Genomic DNA, 23,613 nt, shown 5'->3' with positions numbered 1-23,613 from the left:
ATTCAGTGAGTGCATTTAGGTTTTCTAGTTCTATATATTTAATTTTAATTGAGCTAGGTACCTTACTATAGGTAATAATATAGATTCTTAATTACTCTTTCTACTAACAAGTAAGTATAAACTGGAGCATTAATTTATAAAATTCTCATATATTCAAAATAGTTTCTTACTGGATACGATTAAAAATTTAACACTAATTTATATACTTACAATGAAGTTATAGAATAGAAAAGATATAAAGTAATAAAATTAGCCTAATTAAGTAATTACTAAGAGTATTTTATTAAAAATCTAGCTAGACTACAAGAGACGCCACAGAAATAATAAAATTACGTAAAAAACAACATATTTATTGCATAACTGTGTTCATGTTATAATGTCAGATTGTTTTACACATTCGCAACTCGCACTAAACATAGATACATAAATTTAGACTTATTGTATAATATTACATTTACTGTAGTCACTGAATAGTATGGTTAGGCTGAAAAATATGAACTTATTTAAATTATATAACTTAGTCCATTGATATACTTGTATTAAATATATGATAATAATAATATTTATTAGAATTTTCAACAGAGAACAACAGGTTTTTTTTATGTAAGTATTTTTATTTATCTATTATAAATATTGTAATTTGACTTATTCTTTCGCATTAACTGGTTGCTTTATTACAGGATTCACTCTCTATTCCTTGACATTTGTAACAATTGCACACAAATAATGTTTTGATTCTAACACTATCTGGTTAGGGAAGTAGCAAGTTAATTCTGCAATATATGATTGTGGTTAGATTGACAACCAGGTGCAATCATTTCTATAACTGCTTTATTATCCATCATAAAATAAACCAATTACCTGTCAATATTGTGTACAATTTAGGGCACAATTACTGTTTTCAATTAGGGGACGTTATGTTGTGGCAAATATACGTGTACATTTCTGTTCCCTGTGCATTCGACTAGACTAATAGTTTCGTAACTAAATTAATCCTCGCGTTGTAAATAAAATGGTTAAATATTATTTTCTAATATTGAGAGTTACTTTATTAAGTACAGAATTACACTAACTACAGTGTAACTATCTAATGTAAAGAATAGGTGCAATAAATAATAATCGGGTGAAATACATACGTATTTATTGATTTTCATTATCCTAACCAAAGTTAAGACAGTGTTAACGTTAGTGAGGTATTTGACACAGAGATTTGACATTAGATTTTAATTGACAGGTCAAAGTTGCTTATCATGCTTACAATTCTAGTATAATAACCACATTTTGTACTTTAAAGAAATTAGCAGTGCTTTGACCAAATTTGTGGAACTACCCTCATGGTGAAAAGATAAAAACGTTTATCCTGTTAAAAGTAAACACAGTTTTTTGTATATTATTATAGTTAAATTTGTCAAGTGATAATACACTAAAACTATGTTTAATTAAAAAATGGCGTAAATCATAACGCTATTTCCACTATGGGGGGTATACAGACAAGTAATAATTGTCCCGTCAACACTGCCTCGTACACAATATGCGTATCTACAAACAATATAACAACGTGTCACGTCGAGAGCACGCACAACAAACAAATGAAACTAACACGACACTACGACTAACTAGCGCTAGAGACCGTACAAAAATATATCATTAACACTATATATACACATTTTTGATGATATGTACTTTTGAAAGATTGACAATGTTTTATAAAACCAGCCTTACAGTCTTACAGACGATTTCTCATCTCTAAATTAAAAAAAATGTAATTTTAAGAGATTTTATCATGCTTTTCTTACAGCATTAAGATCTTCTCATACTATGAGAAGATGCAGGTAATTCTTTATAAGATTTACTCGTTTTGTCTCTACTTATTCAGCCGAATTCTGAATTATCTTTTAGGATTTTAATTGTGCAATAATAGTTAGCCGAAAGATTTATAACTTATATTGATCTGATTGCTGCTGTATTACTTACAAAGGATTTATAAAACATTGTACAAACTCATACACATCGAAATAGGCAAGATCATATTAAATTCTACTTATAAACTAACATATTAGACAGTTGTTCTTCACCAAACGCCACTCAGATTTACATACAGAAACTATAACAAAAAAAAGTTCAAAGATGACATAAAATTGCGAAAAAATTAATAAACGTCTATAATTTTATAAATCGTGTGACTATATTGCTTTGGTTTTATTATACGTACATAAATAACATGTGCCATTGCTATAGTTTAACAAGTTGTAAGGTGAAGACTGGCCGTCCGTTTACAAAACAACACGAATAATAACAATGTAGTAGCCGCCTAATGCGTTATAGTAAGTAGCTAACAGTTCGTCAGAGAATAGATATTAGAGCGAGCGTACACGAATTACAGTACGCTAAAGTATAATATGTAAACAATATCGTGATCTGGACTAATCTTATACAAACGGATATTTTGTCACATTTTCATACAGATTTAGATGCATTTTTCTCATGTCTGTAGTTAACAATGTTCTTTAATAATTATTATGTTCAATGTAATTGGTTTAAATTTTGTACCTTCAATTTTAAAGTTACAAAGCTCTCTATTAGAACGAGTCCAAAAGTTAGTGCAAGTCTAAAATCTTTGTCAAGTAAGTGATTATGCATTCAATTCGTGCAAGGATCGGTGTTGCGTTGTGACGTCAGTTTGACGCGTGATACATGCAAATATCCGTATGCAAAAGTCATTCACGGTGACTTTCGATTGTCCTTCACACAATATAATATATACTCTTATATATAACATATATTTAGCACAGGTTATCGTGATATGTCTATGAAGACAGAAATATTAGTTAAATCATAACAGAGGTACACTTACGTAAGAATATTTGTTCATAAAATAAATGCATGCGATGACTGCTTACATACACACAAGTAAAAAATCAATTTGATAATATATTGGCTACACAAAATACACAGAACTTAACTGGGAAGTAGAAATTACAATAGTCGGGTATCAAACCTGACGATTATTTAGATATAAAAACGCGTAACTAATTAACCATTGCGCTATTAACGCTTTCAGTAGTGTCAGTAACAATAAAATCTTATAGTACAAAGAGATTCGTGCGTCCACGCAACACACGTTGCGTATGACACAAGTTATTTCGTCATGGATACTATTATAACACTGCTGATCCACATGTAAAATAACTAAACATTATTTCTTTTCAGAGAATTCGTATCAATATCAAAACTTTTGGATACAATTTGAGAATATTATAATATTTTAACTGGTCAGACTTTTCGAGCTAAAACTAAAATTATATAATCATAACAATCTATTCATTACTTAAGTCAGTAGAAACTGTTCCGGCACTTACACGTACCAAACCATTTAGTGCACATTGTACAGAGGGAGTTCCAATTTGTGCACTTGTCAATGTAAAATGTCTGTGCCAACTTCGAAACCGTTTATCTAAACAACCAACAGTCCCATATGCAAATAAGAACTTCTTTGCATTCTTTGCCAGATTCTTTGTGACTAAACATAATTAAATTCACAATATTCAAGTAACACATACAGTAGCACACAAATACAATCTCCCTCTGTATCAGCACCAACAACACAGGTATAAATCTCTGATATATGTGTAATCTCTTGTCCGTCCCGCTACATGATGACGAGCTCGTCCATGAGGTAGTCGGGGTTCTCCTTGACGTGCAGCACGAACTGCTCCACAGACTCCTGGAAGTCCTGCAGCAGCGCGGGCTCCAGCTCCGAGTCAGGCGCGCCCGCGATGTCGCGCAGTAGTGCCGGCGTGGTGGCGGGCAGCACGTAGCGACGGAACGGGACCACCTGCTGCAAGATGTCCGTCTCTAGCGAGCTGTAGCTGTGGAGCACAGAAATATACAAGTTAGTTATAGGAAGTAATAAGGTAAGTTTGAAAGATGAGGTAGGTACAAGTGGACACTAATTAAACTCGTATGTAAAGCCTTGACTTTTTTACTTTTTGAAATTATGCTATTGTCATATTATTTAAACAAAGAAATAGTAGATTGCTTAAAACAAGTCTTGAAGGTAAGGTGCAGTCATGCTCTATTAGGCTATCACTAGGACTATCTAAACATTATTAAACCCGTCTCTAGTAGGGCTGTGTAACAATAATCGATTATCTCTCGCAGATTCTGTGTGGCCCCACCCAAAATTCCATAGTTGTACGCCTTTCTTTCATTAATACCAATCATAAATAGCAACGTGGGAAAAGGGATCACCTACTCTGAAATCTATGAATGAACCAATAGTAATGAGTCTTGACTAATAAATTACTTTTTCCTTACATATGTTATGAATCATCGCTTGGAAATGTTATAATATTTTAATTAATTGTTAGTTTGAGTGTCATTTATGACTAATAGTAAAATTGTAAAGCAAATTTTACGCATAGGGTTCCCTTTTTATTAATTTCCTGTTAATATTATTATACTCGAGTTCTTTTAATCTTTTTGTTGGTTAACTGGGTCGTCCCGTTTCAGTATTTTATATTAAAACCCAGTTTCGCTACTTGGCGTTAGTTATAGGCAAATTTTTTCATAGTTGAAATTGTTATATTCTCTAAAGATTAGTAATGTTTATACTTTGTGACAAATTGATTGCTCAAAGAATTTTGAGAGATTGTGCAATTTGTGTGTGTAGAGTTTGTACATACATATATAATATCATGCCTTTTTCTCATAGGGGTAGGCAGAGAACGCCACTTGGTACGATCTTTACAAACTTCCCTTGCATCATTCACATCCATACATCTTGCTACCGCCATTTACAAGTACTACGAACCTGACGTTTTTTCAAGACATCGCCGATGTTATAATAGAGTTTGCCTCTTTTATTTAAAACATTATTTCTCCAGTATACTAAATGGACGTACGCGGTGAAATCACAGTGTAGTTTTACATGAAGGAAGGCTTTTTTACTTAGTTGTGTGGTACTCACGTGGCGAGGTAGTACTTGTTGTAGTCGTGGTGCGCGGCGGGCGTCTCGGCCACGAGGCGCAGCGCCAGCAGGAACAGCTGGTCGCCGAACTGCGGGCTGCGGTACATGGCGCGCCGCCCGAGCAGCGGCTCTTGTACTGGAAGTGCAACCAAACATGTGTTATTATACTGTCTATCTAGTGAGGCGGATAAAATTCGGGCAAAGCACCTTAAATTCTTAAAACTTTTTTTAAATTGGTTTGGTAATTTGGTTACATATTAATATATGAAGTAGCACTCCTTTTAAAATTTCCATTGATTTTTAGAACAGGAGGAAAACTCAATTCGTTACCGACAAATAAAAAAACATTCGTGAGATTTAGTGCGTATAATGGTTAATTTAGGTAGCTCTTGATATTGTTATATGATGTTTTACTATGACATACATTTTATCTTTTATCAACTCAAGCAGTTGTTAAAGCCCTAAGGTACAAGTTAATGTTATTATATAAAGTTGCTTTTACTGTATCAACTTTCATTCTATACCTAGGTCGTAGTAAAAGTCTAATTAGAGTCTACTCCTTTATCTAAACCTATTTATTATAATAGTAATAAAAAACCAGCGTATATCTATAATTCACATTTTATGACAATAACAAGTTATCAAAACTACTTATTTTTTATTCTATAAGCTTTCTCCTACTAACTTTTTTAGTGATAAGGTCGGCTATGTCATCGACCTATCGTTATCATTCGTCTAGCGGTGCTTGCCCATAGATAAGATATAGTTTATTAGTTCTGGTTAGTGTTTGTTAGTCTTGAGCAATATTTAGAATCAATAAGTGTTGATAAGTTATAATAATTTGATGGTGTGTGGTGCAATATTTCACGAGTTTCTGATGGACCTAAAAGTAACATAGAAAGCCTAGGTTTCTGTGTTAAGTTTTGCTTTTATCGCTTGTGTTTATGGTGGAAAATATAATTTTTAATGTTAAAGTACTTGAGGGTCTTTCGAGTACTTATGTGGGTAGTCCATAATTTGTTTGGGTTCAAAATGTATAGACAATTCCGTCTTATAGGTAGGGAAGATAGATGATGTCAAATCAAGCGCCTGGCAAGAGCTTCTATGTCATTGACAAAAGGAGTCCTTTTTTTCTGAAATTTAGACGTTTCTCCGATGGAGTGGTATAACTGTGATACTCACGGTTGAGGTTCTTGTCGCTGACGTGCGTGGTGTAGAGCGCGGCGGCGGCGGGCGACTGCAGCAGCAGCACGCGCGTGTCGGCGCACAGCGCGCCGCGCACCCACGCGCCCGGCGCACCCGCCGCGCGCGCCAGCACCTCCGCCGAGTACAGGTCCAGCACCTGCAATAACATACACCGATTGTAACATCACTTATTTGAGCTTATGCTATACCGACTTAGTCTGACTGTAACTGTTTTACTCTTACAACTAAACGACAGAACCGATGCAGGTAAATGATACTAGTAAAGACCTGTAATCTGTGTGCAATGTAATTTATACATTGAAGATTATGTGCTGTTAGTGTTCCTAACAAACAAAATAAAATAGATGTAAGTCAATATGACCGAAAAACTTGTTGTAAGCAATAATTACATCTTCATATGCGTATTTAAACAGACATAACTGTTATATTTATAGTAATTTTAGAACTAAAATAGCAATATACTACCTAAGGAAAATGTATCACATAGTACAAGCGACTCTATTTACAATTTGTGGCTTATCTACACCGATACAAGGAAAAAAACACGGGATCATAGGCAAGTTTAATTAAACACATATTACATTATTTGACCGACAAATGAGTCCAATTTTAGTACATTTTAATTATGAAGAATACTCATTTTAAAAATATTATTTTGCATATTTATAAATTTATTTAACTTTGAAATTAAATAAAAGGAATTTACATGAACAGTAACAATTGACGTTCTTTGATCTACCTACCCTCACGGAAATATGACATGACCAAACTTTCAATGTTTTCAGTGCTGTCAGCATGTTTTTAAAGACAAACAACTCAAGTCACAATCAGAATGCGAGAATAAATTCCGACTTAGTAATCATTAAATGGTAAAAAAAACAAAAGATAACAGCAGTGACGTTATTTAACAACTCTGTTTCCAAAAACCTTTAATATCTTGAAAAACCGGTGTTTTATGGACAAAAAAGTTATTGCAGCTTTTACATACTAAAGTCATTGAAACAAGTTTTGCTACATAATCCAACCACTTAGTAGAGCGACTTAAATGCAAGTTTCAGATTGACGGAAATGTACAAAATTCAGAATTTAGAACTTCATTTACTATTAGGCTTATGTAGCTGATCGGGTCCTTTTCGATACAGCTGCTATATTTTGGAAATAGTCATAATTAATCATTATAATAAATTATAACAACGTAATGCAACCTTGTATGCCTGAGAGTTCTTTAGAACAGTTCTTGAAGGCATGCAAAGTCCAAAGGCATGCACTTGACTAGCGTAGTGAACTCAAGGCCTACCTATCCCTCAATATGGGAGAAGACCCATGCCCAGCAGTGGGACATTTACGGGTTAAATTTATTTTATTATAATACTATAATTCGGATAAATCGTGCATGCTAACGCTCTCTACTAAGATATGTGAGTATAATAACACTCATATACGTTTATTACTCGTCGTTTATATAAGTGCAAGTATTTTTTGTCTCAATTACAATAACATGAGAACGTTTTGTACAATTTTTTGCCATTAGTCATGCTGCTTAATCAATCAACTTTATATTTTTTGCGTACCGCGGATATGGCACACTACTTGCCGAATTATTAACGCTATTTTTCAATTTAGGCTCTGTAGAAGTAGGTGTTATTAAAAATAGATTCTATTGCGACTTTACTACGACAAAAAATATATTATCGACTATATTGATAGTCGTTTGTATATTATAAAAGTGAAGGTTTTTGTTTTAAACGTTTGTATTGGCATGGTATTTGTATTATTTATTAAGTCACTCAATCACGCAAAATGGCTAAACGGATTTGGAAAAAATTACATAGGATTTATACATACGATTATTTTGAATATCTATCAAAACAAAGGGATTAACGTTATCATGCATTATTTATATTAGTTTGCATTATAACGCTTCCTTGCCAAATAACGGTAAACTCCCGAATTAATAGTGGTTAATAATCGTACAACGCTAAAGTTTAATTAACGATACTTAATTTCCTTTTCCGCGAAACTCCAAATAATTTTGTCAAAACAATGGTGTTGGCTGTATTCTCGTGAGTGATATAACCTTACAGCTGCACTAAATTTCATAGAAATCAGAATTCAGCGGTTTACTTTTAAAATCGTACCAGAGTTGAATTATATTTTTATAATATTAGCAGGGTCGTGAAACGTATTGGTCGTATACTCGTGGGTGTATTTCAAACATAATTAGATACGCCAAGGTTAAGTTATGCAATAATTTTATTACCAATTAGTATACAATATTCTCTAATAAATCTAACACATAATCTACGAGTATCAATATAAAAAGCAGTCAAAACGTATCAAACAAGGTCACCTGCCTCACGTTGATAAAATAAGAAATAATAACACTATAACGTGTACCGAATACGTCCAATTTGTAACAAATTTACTTTTTATTGTATATATACAGCTATTTGAAACCGGTCTTTTGAATATTGAGCGTAATGTTTAAAGTGTAGCGAGAGAAGTATTCGCGCTAGATCGTTCATACATATGTATGGGGGTTTATTGCAAATTAATGGCCATAGTTAACGGTGGTAGAAATCAACGTGACCTTGCATGCATGAGAGTTTTGAAGCCAGTTTCAGCTCAATGTTTTGTATTTAGCAAGATATGTCGGAGCAAAAGTATCCTATGTGTTATGCCCGGTTTCTGAGGTACATTTAGCGGTAGTTTATCTATTCAATAGCGTTGAAACTCATATAAAATTGACAGATATAGGACGTGCATCAAATTGCATTAGGATCCGTACAGTGTTTCTTACATAGGACAGTAACATACATCCATATATTTTATAGTAAAGCTAGTAATATTCCTCCTATCAATCCGATCTTGATTAGTGTGATGGACTTTGACTATATCCTTCACCCAAAGGTTAGACTTCGTGGCGCTAAACAAGCCGCGTATCAGTGCAGACGCAGGGAAGCCTAGACCTAATAATAGTACGATAGTATATTAATTAGGACAGACTTCCAATATCACTGCTACAGCAGCATTAACTTTAAGATAAGATTTTTTAACACCCGGTTTCTGAGGTACAGTTAGCGGTAATTTATCTATTCAATAGTGTCAAAACTCATATAAAGAAACGCATTGAATAGATAAACTACCGCTAAATGTACTCCGAAACCGGGGGTAAGATAACTTGAAATTACAATAACAGTGAAAGGAAAGTATCAAGGGGTTTTTCGAAGCTGGTTTGCACTTTTTGATTGCGTTGGCATTTACTTGCAAGACTAGATATTGACCCCAATTTGAAAACTGGGCTAAGAGAAAGATGTTCATAAAACATAATCACTAGGAACACAACATCGGCATTACTATTTACGATAATAATCATTCAGCAGTAATTCCGTCGGCATAGTAACAAAGTGTGCATAGATATTAGTGTTTATAGTGAAGTAGCCCGCAGCCCGCATACATAGTCCCACAAATAACCTGTCAAGCTGCAAGTTTCGCAAACATGAGCATTTGCTACGCTTTCACTGCGATACCCGCATACCAGTTTACACATTATATTTAGTATTCGCTATTTATGAATTGCTAAAACACTAAGTGCTAAACTACAGCTACATAAAAGATGTTGACAGCAAATGCATGAAACAATACCGTTAAAATTTTATTTGAGCAAAAAATACTTGTCCCGAGGTGAAACTAGTGGTAAATATTTTCTATTTGTGTATTGTCTATACTAATATTAGAAAAGTTTGTTTTGAGACGAATTACCGGAACTACCGAAACTATTTTTGATTTCTTACACCTAGCATACGAGTGCGCTAGCTGTCTAAATATCTTGGGAAAACCCATGTTTTCCGACAATGAGCATAATATGATGCAAAAGCATTCGATCTACACGATTCTGTTTTTAGCAATTAACAAATAAATCTTGTGTCAGGTCTAGGAAAGAAACATATTCCATCAAATGCCTCATTCAAATGCCTCCTACCAAACCCTCAAGACATTAAGAGATTAAACTACAGACCATCATCATAAACATATTTTAAAATAAAACGAATAATAGAATACAACAAAGAACGTATTAACCAATAATGGATAAAATACCCGATAGACAATGTCAGGAAAGATATAAAATAATATTTGTTTAAGTTAAGTTTTATTAAAGCCTAGCTAACAAATGCTAAACTAGTTCTGCGCTATTAATAAGTGTTTATTAATATTATATACTTAATGTACTATTTATGGAACCTAAACCAATGCCTTCCCTTCCCTATATTGTTCATAATTCCATATATGTATAACTTTACGTCACCTATATGTAAATAGTGTATAAATAAACGCTTTTTTTAAATAACTATGATATAACAAGTTGCATTGTACACGTATTGTCGGCATAAGCTCGACTTGTACACGCTCCTCAAATATTCTGGCACCAACTGACGTAATGTATTGTTACAATGAATTGCACCGAAATACTTTACTACATGTTGATTTAAGATAATGTCTACGATAATAGAATGTGAGTTTGGAATTTTGTGAATACAAATATGTGGGTGGGTGTAGGACGTTTTGTGAAGAAAGTTTGGCTGTCTTCTTCAACAAAATGTTGACTAATTATAGTGGGATCTTATTTCATTTGAAAATAAATTATTATGTCACTAATAGTAGGTATTTATACGGTCTTTAATTGAGCGAGAAAATTGGAAACGAAAGCGACTAATGGATTACAATGAAACAATAAATTTTACAAATCTATAATGCGGATTAAATATATTATGAATCATATTTCACACGTAATTCTAATCTCAATAGCGTAATGTGTTAATGTTGCGCAGGTACACACATTAGTGATTGGCTAAATAATTGCTTCTACCAATTATTGTTCAGACCAATCTAATCATTTTTAAGTCAGTGTTATCGGAATCCTAATTGTAAGCCCGGTTTTCCTCCTAGGAACGATAATTTGCGAGATTTTTTGTAGCGCATTCACTATACGTGTAAGATAAGTAATCAATTAACGATATCGAACATTGCGTAATTATGTGATAGGTATGTATGTACTGGCGGTAGTAATCGCAAAAACAATAATATTTATATAAACGTTTGTGCTAATCGGATGATGGTGACGGATTGCTTCGATATCGCGATCTCGTGACCTTTTTGAATAACAACTTTTTTTTGTTTTGGACAGAAAGTTTTTACATATTTTCAAGTATATTTTATACTAATTTTCCTGAAGGCAAAGACCAATAAATTGTCCGCACGTGTAACTCTGAAACACGGTTCAATGGCGGCTAGGGTCAGTGGAATTGGGTGCGACATATCGCTGTGACGTATTCAGGCAGAGGTAGGCCAAGATAACGGTGATGCGATGATTACTATTCGAATTTGAATGGATCGGACACGTGTATTGATGATTGGCAGGAAACAGATGACGATACAGACTGACGGAAGCTAAGCTGTAAATACAAGTACGCAGAAAGTATAATCTCTCTTAATCGTATCATTTTCTCCAAATAAACATAGATCATCTTATCGTTGGCGCTTGGCGCGCATGTAGAGATGTAGATGGACATGGCAGTATTTCCCAGATGTGATTGATCGACTAATCGTTTCAACACAACGATAATGTCATCGTCAAGAGCCTTACATCTTGATTCGCCAGCTCTCAATTACTGAGCATTTTTTATTCCAGACATGTACACTGTACAGTATTTAGGAGATAAGGACAGGTGTGTAATTGAAAAAAACTTATTTCCGTTCCGAAATTTAAACTTAAAATTTTGACCTAATTGACTTTGACGTTCACCATAATGGCAACTCATCACAATGTGCATTTGACTTTTCAACAGCTTGTCCTTAAAAAAATTGCAGCCTAATTTGGTTAGACACGAACAGAATGACTCATATGGTAAAACATATGTTAATACATGATCACTCCATGACACTTTATTATCATAAAGCGATATAAACAGAGACTTATTTTCGGCGACTCCTAGATAAGTATTGAATATCCTATTTGATAGATAGTTTTCCACTTAACCTAACCAACAGTTATCGAACCCCCGGTTTCTCAGTACATTTAGCGGTAGTTTATCTATTCAATAGCGTTGCAATAGCATTCAATTGTTATAGTTTGAATGTTAACATACCTGTCCGCCAGTGAAGTCTTGCAGCAGCGCCTTGAGCTTGGCGATGGCTTGCTGTCCGTGGTCACCTTCCCTCGCGTACAGCAGCAGGATGTTGTGGCCACGCGGCTCTACAGTACGAGGAGCTTCACATTCGCTGGAATTAAACACAAACAACATTAGCTTTAGAAACTGCATTTCTTTAAAAACTGCTCAAAATTATATTTGAGTATATTTCCAATGGGTGTTGGCGAAAAATGAACTTCTTTTAAATTTGATTCATGGGAATTATAACTTTTTAGCGTTGTGGTATGTTTTCAGAACATGATTGATGCAGCAGTACACTCAAAAAGCTTAAAAGAAAAAATAACTATCTTTTATTTTAGGCTTTTTAAACAGCTGTACTGCTTAACTCTATCTACAGCTCTGCTAAATAACGTTAAACGTTATATAGCATAGCTGTAGATAGAGTTAAGCTATGTGGTTGAACGACGTTTTATAAGGAAAGGGTTTTCTGATGTGTTTCAGGACGCGGTTTATAATATCCGTGTTTAGTATTGCACATAACTAGATACAAATCAGTCCGTGCAATACAATTGAAAAAACGAAATCTAGTTATTCAACGTCTATTCGCGATATACCACCGTCCGGAGCAATATTTTTTGTTATCACGTCTGAGCTAATTCGTCTAGACATTTGTACATTTAAAGTTTTTATCAGTTTTGTTGCACTCGTCCATTTTGACAGCCAATTGTAATTAGTATCCATGTTTTTATTTATTTATTTATGGCGCTTATAAATGTAAGACCGATTGTGAAATATTGGGACAGACAGGTTTTTGGGATACAAGTTTCGTGTTTCATGCAAGTGTCGAAGATAAAACGGTATTGTGTATGTAAAAAACAGTATTATTATGAATTGAAGCGGTAAAGTCCTCTTAACACCTTGGATTTGGTTAATAAGTGCGAATTATAAGTGTACTTGCTTTTTTTTAAGCAAAGAAATATGTTGTTGCACTAAAAGCTTATCCATCAATAATCTGCCTGTTTAAAAGGTTTCTTAACTGATAAAAAATACTGATAATATATCAAAGAGTGAATAGCCAGGTGCATGTGCAGCATTTTATATAGATAATCTGAATCATTTGTCTACCATTTCTGCTACGGTCGTTTTTTACGTCTTAAAGCCAATATTTAAATAGAAAAAATACTGCTTTATCATTGTTCATGTTGATTGCTGACTTCATATAAAATCTTATCACAATCAGCTTTAATCCTGAAACGTAGTATTTCTCGTATTTCTGACACAATTTCAGTACACATTTCGTAGATCGTATACAATGTACACACAATAAATACATAAAGAGATAAAAAACCTGAAACAATTTGCTGATTCAGTACACTTGGGCCGTTTACAAATAGACTTTGATCGTAAACACTAAAAGTTATCACGTAATTATGTAGCTACATCTAGAATTTCAAGTTAATATAATGATAGCAGAACATTGAATAAATTAAACTTTGTAGGATTGGAATTGCCTGTGTGCTAAATGAAAACGAGGGCAATTAGTGCCTTATTTGCAGATATTCTAGACCAGTAATAGCGCAGTCACAACTGGTAGATAATTGCTAATTATATTTTATCTAGTTATTCGTTCGCGTCTTTGCCCGCGTGGAATTCCGTCCGCTACTTGGGGATTTACGAAAATCCTTTCTAGTGCTCCTCTACACTTCCTAAGATATTCATACCAAATTTCAACTTTCTACGCTCAGTAGTTTCGGCTGTACGATGTGCATTAGTCAGTCAGTTAGCAACGGTAGAGTTTTATACATCATATTGATTCGAGTATTGCACGCTATAAAGTAAAGTTATTACAAATAGCGGAAATAACCACTTACAAATAGATAAGGTGATAGTAAATGTACCAACATACTTTTTAAACGTTTTCACTGCACGAATTAAAGCTATCATACAGATTAGGTATCTGGTTTATGTTATGATAACGACTGCAACATGCATCGATGCATGTGAAACGTCAAACGCATAGAAAGATAACATACACATATACAGTGGGATAACTCCCGCCAGAATCAAATTTATTTGATTGCATCAGACTCGAGTTTATGTCAAATTGTACTGTAAACTCCACATTACGCGTTATCAGACACTAGACAAAAAATCCAATTAGTTTTACTTGAAACCAGAGTTCAATCATGTGCTAGTTTGGGATTTACGAGTCCGATGTGACATTACCTCGAATCTGATTCACCCCCAGAATCGAAATGGACTCGATTGACCCCCGGTTTCTGAGTACATTTAGCGGTGGTTTATCTATTCAATACCGTTTTTTCGTATTAACGCTATTGAATAGATAAACTGCCGCTAAATGTACCTTAGAAACCGGGGGTCAATCGAGTCCATTTCGATTCTGTCAAGAGTAGGTAATCCAGCAGAGATGATGAAACCGTACACACATTATATTTACATGAAAACGAGTCCAATTACTTAATCATAATCAATGTGTATCTGTTATCTATTTACTCATGAGATTTGTACGTGAGTGTCACTCGGTGCACTATTTGTCGGCAAACAAGCTGTGTGATACAAACATTGCGACGTTATCACTCACTATTGAGTCATAGATAAGAGGAAAACTGTTCCGGCCCCGGCCAAAGTTTCACAATACTGATAATACAAGTTTACACCGCGGGTTTTTTCTGTTTATTTTTTGGGGAATATAGAATTGTAGTCGGGAATTTTGTTTGAGATAAGAATTAAGACATCACGTGCTGTAATCACTATCACGTATTTATAATATTTGTCAATAAGAACAAATATTATAAATGCGAGAATACGTGACGATAAACCTATGCTTTATTACTCTTTATTGAAGTATAATAAAATGACTATTTGGCGTCTGTACACTTTTTTTCGAACTCGGATTAATTCAAAGAGTTTTTTTAAACTACCTGAAGTCGCGGACGCAATTTAAATACGATAATGATAGTATCAAGCTAAGGTGGCTGGACATTATATTTGTTTTAAAACACTTAAGATCAATGTGACTTTATCATTAATCATTTCGTAATCAACTGATAACAATAATCTACTGATTGAACCATATAACTCGTAGATTTCACTGCTCTACTTATTCCTGTGGTGTTTCATCAGTTACAAAATGTATTTACTTTGAACTAGTTTTTATCTTCAGAGCCCGATTTCTAACATGCATTTCCGATGCACCGATACCGGGTTCAAATGTCACTTATCGGTCGTTTCTAATCTAAAAGTTGGCCGCATTAGAGGTTGCTTACCTCAATGATAGTTAACCGAACAGTTACTGCACCTAACTGATAGCTATTTACCATTCATTTTTACAGTTTATTACTAAGACTAACCCCCGGTTTCTGAGGTACATTTAGCGGTACTTTATCTGTTCAATTGCGTTTTTTCTATACAAATTTAAACGCTATTGAATAGATAAACTACCGCTAAATGTACTCGGAAACCGGGCATTAGCATTTAGCAATCAAGTTTGCTTGCAAATGTCTCTCATAACACGAAACAAGTTTGTCATATAATACGCATACATACATACGATTAATCATACTAGATATAAATTAGCATATTATAATGTCATTGATTCTATATAAAGAGGTATTAAGATGCTATTCAAACGCTATTCACGAAGATAATGACTTATTGTTTATAACGACAGTGAACAAAGCAGGATGGGTCACAAAAAGAAATGTATTATGAAACAACTAGCTTCCGCCCGCGACTTCGTCCGCATGAAAAGGTTTCCCGTAGTAAAAAGTATCCTATATGTGAATCTACGTTAATTTCAGTTCAATCAGTCGAAAATCTAACAAGATTTATACAAACTTTCACAACCTGTTTTATCCCCTTAGGAGAGGAATTTATCAAAATCTTTTCTTAGTCGATGTCTACGTCATAACATCTCTGCATGCTAAATTTCAGCCCGATCTGTTCTGCTGTGTGTTGATAGATCACTATGTCAGTCAGTCAGTCACCTTTGAGTTATATATACTTCTATATAGATGTAGGTAGGTATGTTAAATAATAAAAATCATGTGACTCGTGTTTCGTATCAATGTGATTAGCATTCAATTTCGTCAACAGCCTTTTGTAGTTCTGAATGTCGAATCTATAATAGATTAGACATATTGTTATCCTCATCAATGTAAAATTTTATTGCGTATCATAACATTTAATTGAAAATATCAAAATGTGAAGATTGAAGCTAAGACATGCCATCGCAGGGACATTCAGTTTGCAAAAACTAGTAAAACTCGTGCCGAAACGTCAAGTAAATGAAGCCGAATCCATGTGCAACATTACTTAGAGAATCATGTAGACAAGGTATTTTTGTCTCTCCGATATGCATCGAAGAAACTGTATTATTAGATATCTGTCAAACAAAACGCAATATATATAACGATTTTCTCAGCTTAAACATAAAACAATTTCATATTTCGCATCACGTTTGCGTGTTTGACGTTTGTTGACGAGACATACGGATGCAAATGTCCCCAGTACCCTATATAGTCGGATACATGAATGACAATGATCTCAGACATCTCAGTCGTATATCTGCTTATTTATTGACGCCATGACACGACTTATTTTCTTAAATACCGAATGTGACGATACTAGGACAAAAAACTTCTGTATGTTATGGTAAACGATCTCTCACTGTGATCTTGTAATATGATCGCTACTACTAGAGCCCTTAGTTAGAAAAAAGTAAGTTGCAGACGTGTAAATTGTACTGCAAATAAGCTAAATGCCTCGCAATATGTCTTCCTATTAACATATCAGGTATTACAAGTAATTACAAACTGCATATTACCACTGAAACTACACAGACTTCAAACTAATGCTACATTTCTAACCCACAGTATCAATTTTAAAATATGCACCAATAACTAATTAGGATATTTTGAACCAAACTAGCGAGGTGTTAGGGTTAGGTTAAATAGAGTCCACCACACTGACTTATGACTAACTAAATATTATTATGCAAAATATTAATAGAATGAATAAGACTGAGTGACAATGTGCTAACAATAAAATGAAGTCGTGTTCCTAACACCCCGCAAGTCAAGGTAGCAGCGCCATTGTGCGCGTGCGCCCAAATCTGATCACCGATGACATCTGCACACGTTTGCGCATCTAATTATTATATTTGCATGCAAAAAAAATGTTTCACAAAATGCTATGCAAAATGTACCTAAAGAACTGGACTACTCACACACGGTCGTCTGATTCCAAACTAAGCAGAGCAACTATGGTAAATAACTGATAAACATACCTAAATACTTCTGAATACATACTTATATAATAAACTAACAATCAGGCTCAGAACAGATGCTCGTGCTAATCACACAAATGTTTGTCCCAGGTGGGATTCGAATCCACCACACATGTCTGTTCCATCAACTTAAATGCTTAAGCAAAGATGCTTGCTAGTCTTTCATTAAAGTCGAGGCCACATTTAGGAAGTCTTAATGTTATTCTCATAATATAAGGCTTTTAGAACGCAGGAGCATAAAACAAAACAGGTTAAAAATACATCGCAAGTGTTCCTGTAAACTTTATCATAAAACGTTATTTTTAGTCTGTTGTTTTTGTAACCGGACTTTACATAACCTTATCATTATTAGGTAACAGGTACGTTTTCAAAAGTACATAATCTATACTAATATTATAAAGCTGAAGAGTTTGTTTGTTTGTTTGTTTGAACGCGCTAATCTCAAACATACCATTCGTTAAGCTTAAGCGTTAGTTAAGCGCTAATCTCAGGAACTACTGGTCCGATTTGAAAAATTATTTCAGTGTTAGATAGTCCATTTATCGAAGAAGGCTATAGGCTATATATCATCACGTTACGACCAAAAGAAGCAGAGAAACAATTAAAAATGTTACAAAAACGGGAAAAATGTTGACCCATTCTATCTTATGTGACGCAAGCGAAGTTGCGCGAGTCAGCTAGTTAACCATACATAGCATACTGATAGCGGAGTATGTTTTTATTTTCCTGCCATTATATCGATGTGTAGAACGGAGAACGAATGGTATGTTTATGTTATTGACACGTACACACGAAACATTTGCACGCGTGTGCTAAGTTTACGGAGGCGAGTTTATGAGGTGTTTGAAAACGTGTTATGCAGACAAACAAACACAACAAACAACAAAAGATTTTTAGACATTTTGTAACTAAAACTACGTGGGTGTAACTAAAGACATTGTTGTGTGTGTTCTATAGCAAATTATCTGATAAACAATCCTTACTCATACTTATGCTAAATGCGGAAGTCTGTCTGCCAGCCTGATACGCGTTCCCGCTCTATCGCTGAATCGATTTCTAACAAAGGTTCTAGTCCTTTGAAAAGTTACATTTAGGGTTGTATTAGTTAACAAATTGCGTCCTCTAAAAAAGCAAGCTAAGCTACATTTCAATGAATTTCTACATAAAAAAAAAATATACGACGCATCGCGAGTTAGCTAATTAATAGATAAACTGCGCTTAACTAAATTGCCAGTCAATTTTTTAGTGTATTTACGTATCAAAGTTTGTAAGTTTCATGCTTCGTGTTAAATTGTTTTAATCTTAGCTTGTCACAATCCTTATCTAAGAGTCCGTATCATTTCCGTTCAAGCCAATCATTGATATTTAGCTATTTTCTTTAAAAGTCATTTTAAAAATAAATTTCTTATTCTATTTGATGACCATCAAAAGTTATGTGATTACCATAATCATCAAATTTAATATCAAATCCAATGTATTCATCAAAATGTTAAAAAAAACCAATCCATCATTTCTATCCCACTAGACCTTAGGTCTTTAACTGAAATAATGGAAGTGTCATATTTCAGTCGACCGCGAACCTTACAACAGCATTCTTTCAACAACTGCTTTAAAGAACCCTTCGACAAATAAGGCGGAAATACGTATAAACAATTAACACGTACATTTGTCACACGCATCATAATTAGTGTTTGTATCCTTACATTGTCACAGCGTATCAATAGTAATTGCGGTTTTTAAGCACAAAACGTTGTGTCATTTATGGTTAGACAAACATCTCGAACATTGCGTTTGTTTTGTATGTTTGCTTTTCATTAGAGCGTGCGGCCTCGCGATTGATCCGTCTCGATTTGTTTGACATTCTCGAGAACACATTGTCAACCTGAATATGCTATTTTTAGCACAATATGGTTTTTAAATCAACTTTCGTATTGACACAGCATGCTCATGATGCGTTGATGAGCCATCGGTACTTATTAATATCGCTGTGTCGCCAATGTATTGTGCTTGCAAAATATGGCAAACTTTATGATGACAGTTGCTTCCTTCCTACGAACCTTTTAAGGACAGTGGTTGACCTCAACATAATGGGAATACTACAATTAAAATCATATGTAGGTAGCTAGATATCATCACACTTTAAAACTGAGTTTACTTTTACGAGAGTTTCGTATTGCATGTTTATAGTGTAGTCTTAGAGACCGTAGGTACCGACGACAAGCGTTGAAGCGCATTGACAACGCGCGTTTCGATCTACAAACATTTAACGTGTTATGTACAAGCTCTAATATATGGAGGCAATAATTTTACCTCGAAATTCTAGACGTTTCGGCCGCACACAAACAAAAATAATGCATGACCGTGACAAACCCACATATATTAAACAGAATATAAGTCAACCTTCGGAATATAATCTATTTCAACTAGTGTCAATATCATCACGACCGTGATCTCTCGACCGAGGCAGTATCAGGAAAATCAAATAGGTCACTAAGGAGAGTATTACTAATGCACCAAACATCTCGAGTAAAACTATACGGAAAGTTGTACATAATTATACTATAATATTGATGTGTCTTTACCTGTTGTCCTCAGCTGTCCGAGTAGGCTTGAAACAAACATTAATTGGTCATTAAATTGAGCTGAAGGTTCACGAAGGCTTAATTGTATACAAATTGAAGACTATTTTGAATCCGGTTTGTATATAACAAGAATGTATTTCGGTGTAAATACGATTAAGTTGCCATTCACAAACAATGGTAAGAGGTTTAGGTGTAAGCTGGTCTGGGAAATCTGTGTTTACCATAAAGCTAGCTCATTAAATATAAAATTCCTTTTAAATCTGCGTGGCACAATACCTAAAAAGTCAAATAAATAATGTATTTTCTTCATAAAAATTTTCCGTGCTAAAGCGTATTGTTAAGCACGTTAAGTTATCTCGCATTGTATCTAAGAACGGTTCACTATTAAAGAGTAAAATACGTGGCCCGATTAGTATCTTGCTTATTATTATAGCTCAAAAACGGTTTAGGCTATAGGATGTGCGTGATCGAGGATAAATACTATGTCTGATATAACTCACTATTTCGAGACAAACAAATATATTAATTAAGATAATAACTTAAAAACAATAGAGCAGACGATAAGGGGAAAGAACTGTACAAAATCAGGAAAAATCAAAGCGAAAAACGTCTTTAAATAATTCTTAGTAGCGCCACCATCTTGTCTTATAATATTATTGTTGATACAAAATATCCCTGTTTGTACAAAAAGCGTGTTTTCTCAGTATTCACACGTGTTTTCCTCAACAAAGGCTAGGGGTTATCGGGGGAGATTCAATAACTGTTTATAATTACTGTCCATGTTAATGAACAGTTCGGTCATTGATTGAATGACGCGCGGACCGACATTGCACGCATTGTAATATAATAATTAATAATTATGAACCTTAAAGGCTTGGTTCAATAGAGAATACAACTGGATCAATCTCGATGATATCAAAGCCTAAGGAATTTTCTAGAATATTTTAATAGAACATTGTAGTCAACCGTGATCAAAATTATTTGATACCTATGTAACGTGACATAAATGTTTTTGGGGAGGAGGTTTAAAAATAGGGTACCTTCAAGTACATTACGACTACCTCCGTGGCGCAGTGGTTTAGATCACCATGCCGATACCATTGCGTCGGGAGATCGTGCGGGAGTTGTCTTTTTAAACTTATTGAAATACAAAAGGTAGTAATAGAGTAGTCATAACTGCTGCAATAACAGATGAGATTTAACAAATCTCGTACAGCGTTTAGTAATTGCACGATATTACATAATAATTATTAAGCTATGAGCTTAAACAATAACTGATAAAAACAGATTACGCTTTTAATACCAATCTTGTGATAACCCTCCAATAGGTCACGTGGTCGAAACATGTATGTATTGTGTAGTTTGTTGCGGATCATCTCCGAAACTACTGAACCGGTTACAATATATTAATTGGGGAAGGAAGGCGAATGTGATTGTTTGGTTATTAGGTAATATCTGTGAATTTGATAAAGATTTTAGGCAAATTAGTAGTTGCCTTTTATTTATATTAAGATATGCTTATTCCTATCTTAACGTATGATATTGGCACTGCCCGTAAAAAGTATACTTAACAATAAATTAAAATATTTTTTACAAACGATCAAGAATGGTCGAAGTGTCAGCCAGGCATTAACTGGCACCCCCACCCTAAGATAAGATATACTTAACAATAAATCGGAAAATCTACAATAGAGTTATATCTTTCCTCTTCCATGTATCTCGGGTCAAGCATATAAAGATGAAGCTACACTAAAAATTAAATCATAGACCTGCAGCCCTGCATGTTAGACCACGTTAATTATAACCTGCTCTTACGTAACCGAGTGTTATATACATATATTTAGTTACATTGATGTACGTGCTGTGTATCGTGGTTTGACCCCGGCTCAGTTTAATAGGATAAACCTAATAATTCAGTGCCAAATGAGGAAGTAAGTGCATGAGGACAAGGAAGGAAAATATCTTTGTCTCTTTTGTTTATCACGTGGTTGAATTTTACTTATTTGGCGTTGTTATGGAGTGTTTTTAAAATAGATTATCGCAATTTTGTGTTAGGAAATGTCTTTAAATTTTGCATAAAAAATCATTGCCTTAATTCAGGGATCATAGACCTATAGCTAAAAAGACATGTCACAAGTTTTCATACTGTATAAAAACCACCAATTTTCAATCGCGTTTAAGACCCGTTGCATAATAATATTAAGTATAAAAACCATTTGATAGTAGTTTGATTATGAATGACAGATCCAGATATTTGGTTTGTGCAAGGTTTCTTAAAGCTTATATAAAACTTGAGGCTTAGTATCATGTACTTGGAAATAATTACTACTTTCAGTAATTAATCTAATTACTATTTTCAGTTGACTACGAAGCCATGTCAAAGCTTCTCGGGCGGCTTGAATAACTTTGAAACTAGGTTGACCACTAACCATACGACAAACAACAACAACTAATAATATGAACAAAGAATATCCCTCCTTTTTTAGCGAAAATAGACTGCATAATGCTGACTTGCCGTTCACAACATAAAGATTAGATTGAATACATGTGTTGTATTTACTGCTGTGTTTTGATAACAGTGTCACAAGTCAATCACGACAATCACTTGCGTCATACTAATTAATATTTTCTTTGACACATCGACAAACAAGCAGATTACAATTTACGAGGAAAGATAAAAATGTGTAGTATCAGCTTAGACTTTCTTCCATACTATGTTGGAGTCGGCTTCCAGTCTCACCGGTTACAGCTGAATACAGTATTTTACATGGAGTTACTGCCTATCTGACCTCTACAACCCAGTTACCTGATTATAACACGATTCCCTTCAGCAAGACTGGTTGTCAGACTTTCAGACTGCCAATGATCTTTGAAAATGTCAGCCGGAACCCACAGTTTAACGTGCCTTCGAAAACACGGAGAAACACAATATGAATAAGATGGTCACCCATCCACAGAACAACCTCGGCAAGCGTAGCTTACCCTCAGAGATCGATCCGCGCGGCTGTTGTTAACTAAGCCGAGCTCCTCCTAAAGATAAAACTGTATACTGTAATCCGAGAAATGTCCAACATTTTTATACAAAACGTAAGATAACTGTGAGTGTTTTTGTGCAGTTATTACATTTCAATCAGTTGTAACCGCAATTGGGCAGTATTCGCGAGATGGCTAGAGGTCAACGATCTTCGCACGGGAGCTACGCTGGACCTTGGGATAAGAAACGAGTAATCTACATTGGTAAACAGATTTTCAAGGCATCTTCGAACAATACTGAGGTTTTCTTTCGTATTACCCGTAAACAACTGATGCTCCACTTTATTCCAACATTTAAGAGGGCCCCTTAACGCTTATAGAAGATGGTTTTCTTATGTAACTTTTGGACGGCCAAGATGTTGAAAC

General features: G+C 34.4%; 1 protein-coding gene across 1 annotated transcript in view; it reads right to left on the bottom strand.

The window, feature by feature from the left end:
- Positions 1–334: 334 nt before the first annotated feature.
- The window catches only part of LOC142975319 (uncharacterized), a 31,863-nt gene continuing 8,584 nt past the window's right edge, over positions 335–23,613 (bottom strand). Inside the window, exons 6-9 of the mRNA XM_076118096.1 lie at positions 12,322–12,454; positions 6,152–6,311; positions 4,970–5,105; positions 335–3,869 (exon numbers count right to left, since the gene is read on the bottom strand). Of these exons, the coding sequence (XP_075974211.1) occupies positions 3,650–3,869; positions 4,970–5,105; positions 6,152–6,311; positions 12,322–12,454 (649 nt within the window). The 3' untranslated portion in view covers positions 335–3,649. The remainder of the gene's footprint in view (positions 3,870–4,969; positions 5,106–6,151; positions 6,312–12,321; positions 12,455–23,613) is intronic.

The sequence above is a fragment of the Anticarsia gemmatalis genome, chromosome 9, assembly GCF_050436995.1.
Source record: "Anticarsia gemmatalis isolate Benzon Research Colony breed Stoneville strain chromosome 9, ilAntGemm2 primary, whole genome shotgun sequence".
Taxonomy (NCBI): Eukaryota; Metazoa; Arthropoda; class Insecta; order Lepidoptera; family Erebidae; genus Anticarsia; species Anticarsia gemmatalis.
The sequence above is the reverse complement of the archived record's forward strand: the minus strand, read 5'-3'. Positions and strand labels throughout refer to the sequence as shown.